This window comes from Triturus cristatus, chromosome 2_1 (assembly GCF_964204655.1).
Source record: "Triturus cristatus chromosome 2_1, aTriCri1.1, whole genome shotgun sequence".
Taxonomy (NCBI): Eukaryota; Metazoa; Chordata; class Amphibia; order Caudata; family Salamandridae; genus Triturus; species Triturus cristatus.
The window spans coordinates 864,869,728-864,888,286 of record NC_140581.1 but is presented as its reverse complement, the minus strand read 5'-3'; the positions used below and the strand labels follow the sequence as shown (position 1 = coordinate 864,888,286).

The following is an 18,559-nucleotide window of genomic DNA, read 5'->3' as shown; positions in this document are numbered from 1 at the left end:
GAAAGGTGAGTGGAATTAAACAATGTGGCAAAGTCCCTATAACAGGTCTGCCGCAGTTTACACCTAAAAATCTTAGCCTAAATGGCGCAACATTTATTTGTAAATCAGCTAACGAATGTTGTAGGCAGTGTTAAAAGGTTAACCAATAAATTGCCTCCTACCATAAAAGCTCACTTATCGCCTTTTTCGGCAGTACTGTTAACCTGAAAATCGCCTTGGTGGGAAAAAAGGCACCTAAAGGAATGCCCTACAGTACTTAGAGGAATGCCTATTGCCGTCTCCTTGTATGATTTCAAAAAGAGGACGCCACAAAAGTATTGCAGTGCACGTGACAGTAAGAGCATTGGCTAAGGTTGCTGCATATGCAGTTTCAGGAGCATAATTTGCTGCCAGTTTTGAGACTCGGATGCAATACATTATTTTAACGTGAATTGCAAAGGCTGCACGAGTTCCTTCACTTACTGACGGCAAAAAAAGGGATAAAGTGGGAGAAGATATGATTTAAGAGCACCAGCAAATCGAATTCACGAATTTATAGGTTATTCTTAAATTGGTTTAATATAACTTACAATGTTGTGGTTGTCACCCAAGACACTAAACAAAAACAATGTTGTAGTATAAGAGACTGAATCGATTGGAAATGTAAAGTTGTGTAGAAATATCTATAGGAGTCGGTACAGTAATAGTGAGGGGAGCCTTGGTTCCTGTGCTCCATAGATAAGGATGGGTATTTGAATTCTGGTCTGTGTGCCAGCTGTTTATATTGATTTAATTTCTCAATCTAAACGCCTGTTTCAGCCTGGGTAATGTTCTGGGAAAGGAGTCCATGGTGCAGGTACGTGTTAGCCAAACTATAGGGAAAATGTGTCTTTCATTGTAATTCGCCACTGGTTGTTTTAATTTACAGAAAGTAAAGCTGTGACCCAACAGGTAAAGGATATAGAAAGGAATTTATTAGGACAATGCACAGAAGAATTCATATAATGGAGCATCCTTATGTGAAATGGAGCAGTATGTACAATTTAGCATACATTTTACAATTTAGCATACATTTTGCCTTAGAGTACAGAACTATACCGGGAACAACAAACCTAATAAACAGGAGGCGAAGGTTAATGTAAGACAAGACCAAGACTACAGGGGCCCATAGGTTGATTGAAAGGGAGCCGATCAGGAAGAGGGAGGTGAATGGAGTAGGGGAGAGTCTTCAGCTCCAGTGGCGTCTCCTCCGCTAAGGTGGAGGAGCGTCGTCTCACTGCTTCAGCTGCAAGCTGAATTCTAAAATTAAAATGTATCATTTTATTTTTTTGTATTCATCTTGAGGCTGAAGCCAGGCAGGCGGGGCTGGGCACCCCACTTCACAGGGGGAGGAGCGGTGGCAGCACCTGAAGTGCGCATGATGCTTTGGCCGGCTGTCTCTTGTGCCAAAGCGTCATGCGCACTCTGCATGTTCTCCACCCAGGCTGTAATACAGGGTGGAGAACATGCACAGACTGCCAACCCCTGTCTGAATACAAAACCATGGCGCTCAGACCAATCACAACGCTGCTAAGGCAGGGGGTTCTGGGAGGATGTGTGCTTCCTGAACAGAGGAGGATGGAGAAAGAAGAGGCGGCGGTCAAGAGGTAAGTGCAATTTATACCACCTCTGGTACTGTTCAGCTCTCTCCTGAACTCAAAGAGGGAGGGGCACTGGGGGGTAAGGGAAGAGTTTATTCCACAAAGACGGTGCCAAGAATGAGATAGCTTGCGTTTGCATATTTTTCCTTGTTGTGGGGATATAATTTATTAGTTGGTTTGAGGCGTCGGCTGACTAGTCGGTTTTTAGGCATGCAGTGCTGTGCAGGTGATGCATAAGTAACTAAATGTGATTCTCAAGAGGGAGTCAGAGGATATCCCTCAGGGTTGGGGGTAATGAGATTGTATTTGCATTGCTCTGTAAATAGTCATGCAGCACTGTGGAAAGTGAGTTTGAGGGCATCAATGGGAGGACAAGGGCTTGCACAGTGGAGCAGCAGTATGAGAGTAGGAAAAGTTCAATCTTAGCAATAGGTTGAACTCGTACCATAGTTTTATTAGTATGTGTTTCTTGAACGTGAGGCTGAAGTCAATTTGAAACTCTAGAAATGTGGCACTTGTGGCAAGAAGGGATCAAAATGCACAGAATTGCATGGCATGGGTTCAGTTCTCAATATTGGGCTGAGAAGGAAGCATTAATGAGGACTAACTCGGTTTTAGTGGGGTTCGGTTTCAGGTACATTGATTGCTCCATAGTGTACTGAAGTGGTTATTAGCCAATTTCTAAAGTATATGATGTTAGTTGTATAGGAAACCCTAACATAAAAGTGAGTAAGGCCAGCCAATAAGTGGCATATACAGATTGAATGGCATATCTAGGACTATGGAGCCGTACCAGCGCCTATGTTACAGGGAGACGAAGGGATTATGAGCAATCCATTTATTGTATTCCAATGTATGTGATAAGATAGAGGAGAAACAGTAGGAGAAAGTTTTACAATTGCCGGTGCAGGTGAAAACAGTCTGATGAAGAACTTGGTGATCGATAGTGTCAAAGTCCGCAGGTAGGTTGGCAAAGACATATCGGTGGGAGTTCCTTTGAATGCAAACTTGAGAGCATGGTCTACTACCTTCAGGGTAGCTGTTTTGGCGCTATAGCATGGGAGGAAACTGGAAATGGTTAGGCTATTAGAGACACTTAATTACTACAACAAGTAACAGCACACAACAGATGTATTTTACCTGGTTGGAGAAGATAGCCAAATTTGTTTGTTAGGTGTCTGTTTGTTGATGACGTAGGTTCCGATATCTCCACCTAGTTTTACAGTCAACACACCACTCTGTTGGGGGTAAGTATCAAATAATTATTTTCTCTGGAAAACTAAAAATAGTATATCATTTTAAAGAGACATTTTACCTACACTCTTCACAAGAAAAAATGATCTGCAATTCCACCAATTTTGTACATGGCCTGATACCAAATCATTTAGCAATGGATGGACACAATTAATACAAAATATGGTTATGAAGCCACACCCTTCATTTTAGTGTGTAGGAAAATGTAACTCTAAAAGCAGTATTACCACGATTCTCGTAAAAGTATGCCATTCATTACTTTTCAGCTTACAATAACAATGGTGCCTGCTTTCAGGCTACATTTCTTACCCTGGATCATTCACCTTCACACACAATTCTACAATATTGGAATACAAAGTGATCATATTTCAGTCTGACTGTACAGTTACAATGCAAAAAATATTTACATGTTTGTGGTTTATTCTCCTTTGGATCCTGCAGTCAACTGTGGAAATTGATTCCCATCATCTCGTTTGACTTAAATTTAAGAAGGGGAAGATTTGGAGTACACTTGAGAAAAAGTGCACACTGAAAGCTGGGGATACCTCATAACTACACCATGCAGCCTGTTCCACAATTCATGTAGTTGGGATAGATAATAGGTTTGACCCTGGACAACCAATCAGAAGCTTTCTTAGTGAGCTATATTACTGTTCTGAAGCTGCCCAGGGAGGTCTCTCTGGTGTGGTGGTATGCCTGGGTCTTGCATTTTTGGGTTCAGGCTCATATCTCACACTTTTATTTCATTTTTTACCTTTATATACAGTGGTGGTTTTATTTTCAGCTGTATCAGAAAGGGGCTGCTCTGAGAGGCAGCACTGCGTCTGCTTCTCTCCTCGTCCTGCTAACTAAGAAAAAATTGCTCTCTCGTTGAAGTTAGGACATGGTACTTTCCATTAAAGCAAAATGTCTAGATTTGTTCATAGGCTTTAAATAGGTGGGCTAGCATGCATTAATTTATGGGTAAGGGTTGAATATGCCTCTTTATCCCGCTTGCCATCACCCGGGATGTTGTTACAACGTGGTAGTTACAACGACCGTGTTGTAACAACGCATACAATTACCCCGCAAGTCGTCACACCGACTTGTGGAGGGAGGCACTGTATGTTGGAACAGTATAATTTATTATTCCAACTCCAGTCTGTGCGGACAGTAGGGAAGGTGTTGGATTTTAAATCCAACACCTTCTCCACCCTCCGCAAGTCGTTGTTACGACTTGCGGGGTAATGGTATGTGTTGTTACAACACGGTCGTTGTAACAACCGCGTTGTAACAACATGCGGGGTGACATTTTCGTAGTCAGGGCTGTTTACCGTCAGGATTAAGGTCTTAAATTTAATCCTCATCAATAGCTTTGGCAAAAACTATTTTGAAAGGGCGGGTGATATATGTTCCCATTTAGATATTTGCATATATAAGACAGAAAGATGACCGGCTATCCTGCAAAAATAAAAATGTTAACCTTACCATTAGAAACAAAGGGCCTGATTATGATGTCGGCGTCGGACTGCTGACAGCCTGTCGGTGGCGGTCTGACCACTGACAGCCCTTCGGTTCGACCTCTGCATTATGATACTGGCAGTTGGACCCACAGCTGTCTGGCGCATCCTGATGGTGCGCCAGTCAGAGGAGCATCCCAGAATGGCGGTGGTCCAGAGGAAGGCACCGCCGTCAGGATTATGATATTCCTTTCAGACAGCCTTTTCATGGTAGGAACCCCGCTATGGAAAGGTCGTCAGTCCCCCACTTACCTCCGTGCACTGAGTTGTCCAGTCTTGTCCCTTGACAAGAAAGTGATACAGTGGGCCTGTAGTCTGTGTTGCTTTTAACGCCAAATAGGGCAATGTACTAATAGATCATTCAAGTGACCAGAGTAAAGTGTGGTAGGGTAGGTCTCCACTGAGATAGTATTGTTGACCAGATGTTTGCAAAATAAAGTATTCTATAGATACTTGTTCTGGAAAACAAGACACAGTTTTCCTTTTTTTTTTTTTTTTAAAAGGTGTGGTGTTCGGAACATTACTTTATACCACCTGAAACAAATGGCCAAATTGACTGGATGAATAGATTGGCTAAAGAGTCATTAAATTGGTTGCAGATGAGAGTTGCCTTGGAGGCGAGCACTCCAATCTATAAAGGTTGCATAAAGAATTGCATGCCATTCTGTCATAGGCTGGGCACCAGTGGAGCCTCTCAAAATTGAAGATTAATGCTGCCTTATCGGCACAAATTAAGTCCTGATCAAATTGCCATAAGCTTTTAAAGAAGTCAAGTAACTGATCCTGCCTCTTCTGAGACAGGTTCGAATTGGTTCCTATATGATATTCTTTTTGCATCTTTTAATGGAATTTAGAACTTTACAATAAAGTAAACACAGTGAATATTATCAACAATGCACCATTCTTGGCTCCTTCCCAGACAAAAGTCCAGCAAACACCAAAAGCGCAATACAAATCATCTAAGTAAGGCGAAAGAAATCCTTCTTCTACTTGTGATTAATATGTGATAAAGGAACATACAGAAAATTGTGCAGCAACCATGCAAACTTGACTGAAACACATTAGCACTTTGGCTTTGTACTCTCATCGCAGTAAAATATTTTTACATTTTGGAGACAATTGGAAGCAACTTGGAAGCAACACATGCCACTGATGCTGTACCCATCATTGATTTGTTAGTGTGGCATGCCAATCCCCATTATCCTGTGACGCTAGGGAGCTACATGGTCCATCTGCCTTCTTGTGCGGAGCATAATCTGGAGCACAGAATTAACAGAATTTATTTTGTTGATTATAGCTAGATCCTAGAAACTTGAAATGATGTGATAGCTTTTTCGGTGGCCTTCACATTTGTGTTGAGGCTGTAAAGGCTGATACCGCTCTCAAGATACTTCAAATGGAACACGCTAAATTTTAAAAGCAATTGTATATTAGAAAAGTTTACAAGATCAATTTAGTCAATGCTGCTTAAGCTATGCATTAGCATTGGTTGATAATGATTGAGCAAGAATACATAAAAAGATATTATTCCATACATGATCTGATAAATTACCAAACGTCTGTATGTTTCTTGTTAATTGTAAAATAATTCTACAACTTGCAAGCAAAACAATGCCTAATTTTACAAGTTAAATATTCTGATAAAGGCTTCACATCAGGAAAAGCAGATTCTACTTTCCTGATCTGCAAATGAAAGTACAAAATCAGCTTTGAGTAAACCATCATGTTGGTTGTTAAGTTTGCAAGCATTTCCACACATGCAAGGAATTAATAATGTATACGGAATAGGTACCGAGTTGATACCATAGATGGTAAACATCACTAACCAGAGACACCTTCTCTACTGCAGTAGGACTCACAATGTATACTCAAATAATACATGGACATCAGTTACACATATTTTCAAACCAAAACCCAGACACAAATATGTGTGTAAAAATCTGGGGTATAGAATGTATATCAAACTGTATCTCTGAGGAGTTATTATGAATAATGTTTATAAGACAGCCTTCAAAATATTTTCTAAATTTCCACAACAGAACACCTGTTAATAAGGGGGTATTAAAAGTATCAGGTTTCATTACAGATAAAACAGACAGAAACAAATTATCAGTTCCAAAATAACCAGTGAAATAATATTCTGAGAAATATCACTGAAAACACACAGACACACACTCCACTTAGATGACCAATTAAGGAATCTAAATCAATCAATGTTAGAAAGTTGAAATCAACTTCAATGATATTTAAGTCTGGCATGTGGCTTAGCTGCCAACCTAGATCTTCCAAGGAAGTGGCGTCGTCAGTGATAGGGCCCCAGAAAGACGCCATGGTCATTAATAAAGAACTAATCTGCGTAGGAACTATTACCCAGCGAACCTATGCAACAGTGACGGGGCTACCTGATTTTACCCAGATGACCTTAATAACCAGTATCGACATCCTACAGTGGGTTGCAGCTCAGGAAGAGAAACATTTATGAGTAAATCAAGGACATTTTAATTTGTTTTCAGTTCTGCTTACTAACTGAGTTTCTTAGAGTAAGATAAATACATGACTCTTTGATTTAAGCCTCTCCAAGACCGTTTTACATTTAGCAATTGAACGTGTGACCAATGTAGTCTAATGATGAGGACACAGTTTGCATGTTTGGTGATAATAATAAAATGAACTGATTTATGACAAGAAAATTATACATCCATTTTTTCCTCTCCTTTTGTGAGCCTGAAAACCACCACCCTAATTCACCACCCAGCTAATCTGAGCCCCAACCCTTTATGGTTTGGTAACCATCCCCACAGCTTGTATATGCCAAACCGATTTTGCAACCTTAGGGTGCCCTGAAAATGCACCTGGGGTTACAACCTGATGAGCACTGCCAGCAATGATAGCTGGACTTTATAAAGACAAAAAAAAAGACAAAGGCGGCAGCATCATTAACAATCTCAGAATCCTTACAGCTTCAATGAGTTAGTATCATATTCTGGCTGACAGGTGTGAAATGACAGGTGTGAAATGGTATTTGGACAAATATTGAATCAAAAATATTGTGTTACATAAATATTGTGATACAAAAATATTATTGTTTCAAATATTGTTGCAAAAATTATGGAAATTGCTTATACCATTGGCAATAATATAATTTTTTAGTGGTAAATAGTGTTTTCTATATTTTATTTATATGTTGTTTTTATTTATAGAAATGTTTTTAATTTTTGAATAATATGTATTTATAAGAATGTTTTTCTAATTGAAATTGTATATATTTATATGTAGAAATATATATTTTAGGAGTGGGATGATTATAGGGGACAAAGGTGGGAAGTATTTAAAAAATAAAGAATGTATTAGTACACATTTTTTGTTGTTTATATTTAGTTTTTTATTTAAAAAGATTTAGGAGTGGTATTTTGGATTTATTGGTGATAAGGGCGGGGAGATTCTTGAATATTATTTAATACAATTTTATTTAAAATATTCAGTTTTAAAGTTTTGGTATATATTTAGAATATTGTAAAGTACATTTTATGTATTTTAATTAAAGTTTCAAAATGCAATTTTGAATTTACAAGTTAAATTTTTTTAATTAAATATTGTATTTTATATTTGCTTATATTATAAAGAATTTTAGAAAAATGAGGAAATACAGATACATTTAAAAATGTTTACAAAGATTTTCTAGTGTTGGAAAAAAGTAAAACATTAGAAATATATTTTTTTCAAATGTATTGGAAAAATAGTACATTTTATAGATAAAATATACTATGTTTTAAACATTTTTAATAGTTGAAAATATTTAAACAATATTTCACATAATTTTTTACTTTGGCTATAAAACATTTTCCTTTTAATTTCTATTAATATTTTAAAATATTTTATAAAAATAATCTGTAAAAATATTAAAGTGTGGTAAAAAAAGGAACAAATATTGTAGGATATTTTGTCTAAAATATAATAATTTTTTAGATACACTTTATTGTAGTTAAGGATGTTTTTTTTAAATTTGGACTAACTATGGGCCTCAAACGATGTAGGTCGTACGAGCATCTGGCCGCCATCACAGCAGGATTGAGACTACCCAAGTAGTCGGTGGTCCCAGCCACCATATTTTGATAAGACCACCATGTAGGCGGTCAGAAATTGCATTCTTCTACTGTGGCTTGTGCTTCAGCCCGGAAAAGGGCCACAGCACAAGCCACAGTAGAAAAAGACATGCTTTCTAACATCGATGCAATGTGTGCCAGGCACCACATGGAATTAAAATGGAAAGGCTGTGGGAAATGTACATCCTAATCCCTCCATTGTAGGGATTAGTGTCTGACCGCAGCCCTGACAGGCTTCTTGAGCCTGTAGGAGGCGGCGGTATGTCCACCAGACCGCTGCGGTCTGACCATCACCATCATAATGTGGCAGTCCGACCGAAGGCCTGGATGTTGGTGGGACCACCACCGACGGCCTGTCGGTGGTGGTCCCACCAACATCAAAATGAGGCCTTATGTGTTTTTGAAAATATTTACACATGTTTCTTAAATGTTTTGAAATTGTGATGGCAATACTAAATATACATTTTGTAGTGAGTAATGGTTTGTAATTTAGTTTGTAGTAGTTTGGGTTTTGTAATTGTTATCATTTTAGTGTGTAACACCTTTCTGAGTTCGCGATTTACAAGACAGAGGCCTAGACTCTCAATTCCACACCCATCAAGGTGTAGGGTTTAATCTAAGAACGTGGTGCTCAGAACAGGGGAAGACAGCCTCCTGGGTCCCCATACGTAGATACAATCCACACACTCATATACAAAAAAGATCAGCACCCACAATGTGCCAATATTCTCAAAAATAGTCTGTTCTGTTCCAACAACAATTAGCAAAGTACAGCACTGGTTCTAAATCTGATTCAATTAACAAAGGTTATTTTCGGATATCTCATATTCATTAAAGTTGCTTCAGACACGTTTTGTGTTCAAAATTATTTATTTGTGGTATACAAAAATAATTCACATCAGCGTAACCAACGCGTTTTCATGAGACTTCTTCAGGGCTTTGTCCTTCTAGAGATGCATTTCTCAAAACATCCACTTATGTAGATTTGTACAGAAAAAACCTTAATTAATATGATAGAGGTCTTAATTTTACGACGCGAGAGTTCAGTACCAAAGAGTTTGAGAATTTCTTATATAGACCATGTCGACATTCAAGCCTCACCGCGTCTCCGTCCTTTGTGTATGTCCTCCCTTAGGACCTACACAACGGGCGGAGATGCGGCTAGTCGGTCGGTCTGGTTTCCAATGGGGTGTCTGTCTGCCTTCCTAATCGGGCCCGTAGTGTTTTGTACGGGAGGGTGTTTTATGTATTTCTTACAGGTTTGCGATTCCTAGGTGTTTCTAAGGAAAGTTGGACATTCCTTTGTTTTTCCTTAGGAAATATGTATTGGCTTTTTATAAAACAATTTTTTAATATGAATTTCCTTGTTTTTCACGTTTCCTAGAGTGGTTCTTTTTAAAAAAAAAAAAAAAATTATGGATCTAACAGACTTTGGATTGCTTTAAGGATTACCTTTCCTTTTTCTTAATTTTTGCATTTGTTTGGAGCTTTTTATTACTGTTCTAAGGACTTTAGGTGGATTACTAATTTTTCCTATGGGAATTTGGACAGAGATCTGCAGCTACAAAATTGTAAGTTTAATTAATGTATTTTCTGAGGGTGTGAAATGCTTAAAATAATGTTATGCTGATATTTAATGTGTTGCATTTTTTAAAATATGTGCTGTACTTTTTACTATTAGGTCTACTTAGTTTGTTAGTTAGTTGATAATACAGGATGTCTGGGAAGCAGCAAAGTATAGTCTGAGGTTCTGCCTGGATACCATGGATTGTGTTGTCACAGGCTATGGGCACCAGTGTAAACAGATGCCATACTTGAATGCGTCCTACAATTGTTTCCGAAGGTGTCCAAGCATCTCTTGTGGACATGGCTTTTGATGAGGTACAATTGTTTGAAAAGAATGAAGATTCTACTTTGGTGCATTTCAAGGAAAGTCGAGCTTTGGCTCATTCATGGGGGTTACTTTTCCAAGATTGCCAAGTCCACCAAGACTAGTGAATGTTGTGAGGATATTTGAGGTACCTTGACTATTTTCAGAGGCAGTCTGTTCAACCTGTTTAGCCCCTTCTTGGATCCCAGGGTTTTAGGGGTGGAGGTCAATGACTGCAATACCAATTCTTCTGCTCCTCCTTCTCCTCTGGCACTGCAGTCGGCAAATCCTTAAGTGTCCCCTCCATCAGCCTAGTGGTTCCAATATGTAGCTGAATTCAGCATTGTCTACCACATTGGTAGTCTATCATCTGAGACCAATCGGTCCTTCAGATTGTTCTGCAGGGTTATGCTCTCCCTTTTTGGGTATTCCGCCTCATATTGCTCAGTTTTTTGTCTGGATCTCTGCAGATCATGCTGATATTTTGTCAAGAGAGTTGGTGATTAAATTGCCAGGGGAGAGATCAGAATCTTAGCCGAGGCGAATAAGGGCCTTGGCTGCTATTCCAGGTAATAAGGAGGAAGTAGCCTGAGACTGATTTTGGACATCAAAAGGAGGAGAATTGCAAAACAGTGACACTGAATCAAGTTCTGTTGGTCTTGAATCCGGGGACGGGATGGGCTGCCTATAACTTAAAGACACATACTTTCATCTGCCCATCTTGCAGTCCAACAGAAAGTACCTCTGCTTTGTGGTGAGGTTGGACCACTTCCAGTTCATCGTCCTACACTTCCGCCTGACATCGGCCCCTCAGGTCTTTACAAAGGTCATGTCGGTGGTGGTGACACAATTAGTTTGTTAGGATCTATGTATTCCTTTACCTTGATTGTTAGCTTTTGACTGCAGGCGTGTCTCAGCTAATCTCAGACCACCTTTAAACAATGGTGGTGTGACTGTCAGCTGTAGGAATTTACATTGACAAGCCCAAGTCCCATCTTCGTTCTTCTCAAGGGCTTCCCTTTATTGGGGCCACTGTGAATACTGCTGCCATAAAGGTGTTCTCACCACAGCACAAAGTCTGGGGCATTGAGACTATGCACCTTCAGGTTTCAGATAAGATCTACTGTCCCAGCCTTGATAGTTATGAAACGATTGGTCTCTTAGCATCTTGCATCCTCCTGGTGCCTCATTCTCGCTGGCACATGTGGCTCCTCAATAGATCCTTCATCTGCAGTTGGATGCCCGTATAATGCTTATAATGTGTGGATGTCAACTCTACCCTCCTATTTTGGAGATATTGATGGTGACTGATGAGTGCACTCTAGGTGGGAGAGGTCACCTGGATGACGTGGACACGAGAGGCTTAAGGTCTCCCACTCCTCGACGCCACACTGTACAGATTCAAGCCCAACCACAGCACAGAAACAACCCTCATCGCGTTCACAAACGACATCCACAAGATCCTGACAGAGGAGACAGCACCTGTCCTTCTCCTAGCACTCCCCACAGCATTCAACATGGTTTCCCACCTTATCCTCATCCAAAGCGATTGGAATCCAAGTACCCTCTCTCGGCTGTATTTACTCCTTCCTGACTGGCAGGACATAGACAGTCAGCCTGGCCCCTATCCTTTGACCACCTACAACCTCATCTGTGGAGTACCACAAGAATCTTCACTGAGCTCAACCCTCTTCAATGCGAACATAATCCCTCCAGCTAGCATCCCTCTTGGTTAAGACTCCCAACACCCAGACCGAGTTCACGGACTGTATGACCGAAGTTGCGGACTGTATGAAGACCAACTTTCTCAAACTCAACACCGACAATAGAGAAGTTGTGATCTTCAGGAAAAACACCTCACCGTGGCACTCCAACTGGTGGCTAGCTGAAGTGGGACCCACGCCCAGCACCCATGCCAAGACCGCCATTAACAGCAAAGTTGACATGACAGCACAAGTCAATGTTGTTAAAGCCTCCTGTTTCCACACCCTCAAGATGCTGAGAAGAATCTTCAAATGGCTCCTAAAGAGCACCCACAAAACTGTCAAACACGCCCTCAACACAAGCAAGCTGGGCTACAGCAACAGCCTCTACACCAGGATCAGCAAACAACTCACGAGACAACTGCAAACCATTCAGAACTCAGAAGCCAGAATCACTCACAAAATCCCAAGCAGTAGACATCACACTGCACCTCAATGAGCGCCACTGGCTCCTGATACACAAGCGTGCACAGTTCAAACTCCTCACTTCAAAGCACTAGACAAACCTTTCCCAGCCTACCTCATCGCCTGTCACAAACTATCCAGACACCTCTTCTCAGCTGAACTTCGTCTTGGACACTTCCCACACATACGAAGAGCCAGAACCTGTGGTCGGGCCTGCTATTACATTTCTCTTAAAGCATGGAATTACCTGCCACTGAACATCGGAATCTCCTCCTCACTTCTTGAGTTGCACAAGAAGCTGAAGACCCTACTCTTTGAATAGCCACTCTGGTCCCTTTAGGCAAGGATAGGCTCCCACATGCTCAGCGCCAAGATACTCTACGTGATAGTACGCTAAAAAAATACACACAACATAACAAAATTTAACTTGATATAGTGTGCAGGGAGAATAGGAGTATGGTAGGAGCTCTTCTGAAATTGCTGCCATACGGTCACCCAAACTAGGTCCTCGTGACAAGGAAAGGAGGGTGGTAGTTTTAAAGGTCAGTACTTTCACTACGGAACAGTAGGGTATAAAGAAAGCACCAAAACTAAACTTATCTGGCTGTTAAATCAACCTGTAATGTTTGGCAAGAAAAGCCACTTCATGAAATGCTACCACAGAAGTTTTCTAGAGAAAAAAACCACAAACGTACGTGAAGTGGTGGATGAGATTGTGTTGCACCTGGGGCATGGTATGCCTGACCACCAGTCTTCCTGTGTTATAAATTAAGTAGAACTTGAAAAGTTATTTGACTCTCATCTCAGAGGGGGTTTGTGCCCGGAATTGTGCAGAAAAGTGTAAGTTGAGTGAAATGCACATTAGGCCTGGTGAATACGGCATGGTGGATCAAGATGAAGGGTCATTTCACAGCCATAGTCGAATTTGCAGAGAGACTGATGCCGGCTAAGGTGTCCATTTCATGTGTGGCTGACTGCATCCTTGATTGACAACGTCAACCTATTTAGGAATCATGAGTCGGAAAAAGCTTAAGTTCTATGGCACAGTAAGCATGGAAACCACATCTGGGCATAAGTGTCGTACTTAGGGCATAAAAAAAGGTGATGGATGTAAAAAATTTTTTTTTTTTTTGAAAAACCTTTATTTTAATATCAGTGACACAGCTATTCAGCCGACAACCCGGAGGTACGGCAGCTTTAGAGACACAACACATGCTTGCGTCCACATTTTACTGACAGGAGAGTCAAAGGTTCTGTTTTAAATAAACATAAATCAAACCCTAAACACAAACAAGGCGATAAGTACTGTAAGCACCAAAAGAGGTTCCCATCAGGGGGGACGAGCCCCATTTCGTCCAACAGACACAGGTCTATAGTAAGGGAAAGGAGGGAAAGGCAGAGACTCAAGAAGACAAACACATACCAGCAAGGAATTCAAAGCCGGAAAGAAAGCTAAGGGGAAAGCTGCTCCTCAGGCGGGTCCGGGTCTGGGGGCAGGCATATGTCCCCTCTGTACTGGTTCCATGGCCCCCATACAGAGTGCCATTTCCGAGGGCGCCCTCGAGCACAATACACTGTCTTCTCCCTAAACATGCTCCAATCCATGTTTTCCATCCACGCTGTCAATGTAGGAGGCCTATTAGAGCCCCACAGCCGAGCAATGTCGCGCTTGGCTACCATGTTCCCTAGGGTCACCCACTGAGTCTGTGCCGCGTTGTGGTCAGTAGGACTCCAGACATTCATTCAGGAGACAACATCGCGCCTCAGGCTGCATGACAATTCCCGTCACCTCCCCCATCACCTCGTGGACTCGCCTCCAAAACTCCATAATCGCACCGCATTCCCAAATAATATGTAGGAAGGTACCCACCATACCACAGCCTCTCTTACATAAGCCCTCCTCAGAGAAACCCATGTGGACCAACCTGGGCCCCGTCACATAGACCCTATGGAGTATTTTAAGCTGCACCAGCCGCAGGCGCGCGGGGATAGCGACCTCTTTGGGAGAAGAAACTGCATACTGCCAATCCTCATCATCTAGTTCAAGGCCATCCCTGGTCCATTGATCGCGCAACCCTAGAAGAAGATCCGCCCGAACATTAATAAGTTTCTTATAAATGAGCGAAATCGTGCTCTCTGGCATATGGCCATCCAGGATCCGGTCCTCCAACGGAGAGGACTCGGGCACCTTCTCCCCTTCTACAAGGACTGACCGCAGGGCGTGGCGCACTTGAGCATATCGGAAGAACTCCGTGCTCCCCAGCTCGTATTCCTTCTGCAACTCCTCGAATGACTTTATCCTACCCTTAACCAAAAGGTCTCCAACCCTGGATATGCCGATCAGGTCCCATTTCTCAAACCCTTTAGTATGCCAAAGCTTCCCCAGAATATCGGAGTCAAACAGAGGGGTGGCAAGGGTAAGCTTACCCTTCCAGCCCAGTGAGTCCGTCGCCACCTTCCATACATGAACGGCCACTCTGGTGGGCCCCGTAAGGGTGAAGTCCGACGACTTCGAGTACAACGCTCTGTGGTAATTACCCCCACGGAGCAACCATCGGTCCATGGCGAAGCCGGGGCTCAGCACCGGACCATATACACCATGGTTAATCGCGCTCAACTGGGTGGCCCAGTAATAACGTCGAATGTCTGGAAGCGCGATACCACCGTCATACCACGGAAGCGTCAACTTAGCGATCGCTATACGCGGACGCCCGTCCCACAAGAGCGCGCGCTGGTGGCTTTCGACCTCACGGAAGTAGCTGGCCGGGACCAAGTCAAGGGTATTCTGCAGAGCATAGAAGAAACGGGGAAGAGACATCATTTTAAACAGTGTGGCACGGCCAAGGAGGGAAAGCGGCAACCGCCGCCAGCCCGCCACATCCCGCCGCAGACGCGCCAAGGGAGGGAGCAAGTTCTTCTCGTAGCGTAGAATGGGGTCGGTGGAAATATAGATCCCCAAATACAAAAAGCCCTGCTGGGCTATCTGGATCGAGCAGTTGCGCGGGACAGGCGGGACATCCCCACACAGGACATACAAGTATGACTTCCCCCAATTAATGACTAGGCCAGAGTTTCTACCGAAAGAGGTCAAGACGTCACAAACCACTATCAGAGATTTCTTGGGCGAGGCAAGGTATAGCAGAATATCGTCGGCGTAGAGTGAAATACGGTCTTCGTGGTCAGGCGACCAACGAATCCCACGTATGTTCGGGTGCCATCGTATCCACGCCGCCAACGGCTCAAGAGCAAGGTCGAACAACAACGGCGACAGGGGACAACCCTGCCGGGTGCCTCTCCCGAGCTCGAACGGTGCCGACGCCCGCCCGTTCACCACGACGCTTGCAAGAGGCCCCTCATAGAGCAACCTCACCCATCCCACAAATCCAGGCCCGGAGCCGAACTTGGCTAGCACAGCCCACAAATATGCCCACTCCACCGTGTCAAAGGCCATCGTGGCATCGAGGGACGCCACAATAGCCGGCTCTCGCATCGTGCCCGTCCTAGCAATCACTCCATGGAGGCGTCTAAGATTCAGTGCAGTGTTACGGTGCGGGATGAAGCCCGACTGATCCGGGTGGATCAAGTCGCCAAGCACCCGGACCAGGCGGTTAGCGAGGATCTTAGCAAGGATTTTCGGCTCGGCGTTGAGAAGTGATATCGGCAGATAGGAGCCACACTTATCCCGGGGCTTTCCGTCTTTATGTATTACCACAATCGTCGCCAGCCGTTGATCGAGCGGAAGAAACCCATTCCCCCGCGCCTCCACGAACATGGCGCGCAGGTGAGGAGCCAACTTATCCGGACAAAGCTTGTACAGCTCTATCGGCAAACCATTTGGGCCCGAAGCCTTACCGGAGCGCAACGCACGGATAGCACACGCCACTTCGTCTACAGTGATATCGCCATCGAGGTCATCCCTATCAATGGCAGAAAGGCAGGGCAGAGCGATGTCACGCAGAAGATCACACGAGTCCTCTGTCGGCCTATCCGAGCCCGAGGTGTATACCATACGAAAATAGTCCGAGAAACACCGAACTATACCGTCGGGATCAGTGACAACCTCACCCCCATCCGTCAACAACTCCGGCATCACTCGATTAACACGCTCCTTTTTATCCAGCCATGCCAGCAATTTCCCGGCCTTATCACCAACGTCATACAATCGACCCTGCTGCTCCCTATTGAGGGTCTTGGCGGCGTTCGTCACCAGATCCCTATATTCCAATTGCTTCAGGCTCAAATTATGCAATGTGGACGTTGCAACATCCCCTTCCAAGGCCACTTCTAAAGCCGCTATCTCGTCCTCTACTTGTATCACCTCGGCGTCTCTCCGCCGCTTGGCGGCCACTACCAAGGACAGAGCCTCCCCTCTCAGTACAGTCTTAGAAGCTTCCCACAAGGACACCGCAGATTCAACTGAGCCCTGATTATCTTGAAAATAATGGTCAACTGTCTTCAGCAACGCGCTGCGCAGCTTGGGGTCACGAAAGTACCAGGATGGATGGAATGTTTGAACTAATCTCAGCCACTGGCAATTGCTCAGGCCACACTCTAGTCCATCGTTTTTCACCCACCATGACACTCTAGATAAAGGTCCAACTTGTGCAAATCAGTACAAAGCCTGCTTCTAATAGGAACAATCAGTCCCGAACTGCAAAGCAAGGCCTCCTCCAGAAGGGACCACAAGCAACCTTAGACTGGTTTTGAGCAATTGTCAGTGATTAATATAGTACTGTTATCTGTATGAGGTTGAAATAGTGTCCACATAGAGTCTATCTGAGCTCCTTGCAGTTGCGTAACAGTAGCCCCTGCAGCCCATGCGGTGCAGGGGGCCCCTGATCTCCAGGGGGCCTCTTCCAGCACAGTGCATGGGCGCCTGGCCTGAAAGCTCTGGGGGTGGGGGGCCTTACATGTATCCAGGGGCCCCCTCAAGTTTCGTTACGACACTGGCTCCTTGCATAGGAATTTCCCAGTATCAAATTAATGTTAGAAGCCCCTTTTACTGGGCTGAAGTGTAGGCCATTAACATGGGTTCTTGGTAAGGGTTTAACTTTGAAGTCTTTAGAATTATAGTGCTCAATGGCTTTGAGATCGGAAAAGTTTTTACTGTAGTCCGGAGATTGCTGAACTTGGTTTTCTTTCTTTTTAGCAGCTGTTCTTTGCATTTTTAAAAATAAATATACATTCAATGCAATCTTTCAATGAGTGGATTACATTTCTTTGATGCTTTGAACTCATTTATCGGTACAAAAGGGGGTGGTGATGGACGGAGCATCAGAACCAATCAAACACTCACACCCAGTCAACAGATCTGGGTTTGATCCATCACCGTTCTTTAGCCCACTCTGCCACCCCAGTTCAGACATGGCCATATGCAAATCAGTCTGACCCTGTGCCTCATGGGAACAGTCCAGCCCGAACTGCCAAGCCATGCCTTCCCTGGACCGGAAACAAGCTTCCTAGGACCGGTTTCTGGCATTTCAGCCGTCATCAGCCAGGCTTGCTTGAATCCAGTGGCAAAGTGAGCAAGGGACTCACGTCTGAGCATACCCTGCCAACTTATGGCAAACAAAGCGGTACAAAATAGGGTGGTGATGGACGGAGCATTAGGACCAATCAAACACTCACACCCAGTCAACAGATCTGGGTTTGATCCATCACCGTTCTTTAGCCCACTCTGCCACCCATGAGGCACAGGGTCAGACTGATTTGCATATGGCCATGTCTGAACTGGGGTGGCAGAGTGGGCTAAAGAATGGTGATGGATCAAACCCAGATCTGTTGACTGGGTGTGAGTGTTTGATTGGTTCCGATGCTCCGTATCAAAAATGTGTCAGAGAAGGTGAGGGCAGCACATGTCATTCGACGATTCATGAGCACAGCAAAGCACTGCGGGGAGGATCCTACTTCCGTAATAGTGCTGAGACTGTAGGCAGATCAAATGCACTAATACACAGGGGCGGAAGAGCCGTCCTAGCCATCAGCGCAGACTTGTAGGTTTGGGCGTAACAGGGATTCAGCAATGAGCTATGATGCCTTAAAGCCT

At 43.5% G+C, this 18,559-nt stretch overlaps 1 protein-coding gene across 2 annotated transcripts in view; it reads right to left on the bottom strand.

Annotated features, from left to right (window-relative positions):
• The window catches only part of FXN (frataxin), a 101,919-nt gene that overhangs the window by 13,910 nt on the left and 69,450 nt on the right, over window positions 1-18,559 (bottom strand). For both annotated transcript variants that reach the window (XM_085632987.1, XM_085632988.1), the window contains exon 4: window positions 2,760-2,857. In XM_085632987.1, coding sequence (XP_085489113.1) covers window positions 2,760-2,857 — 98 coding nt within the window. The remainder of the gene's footprint in view (window positions 1-2,759; window positions 2,858-18,559) is intronic.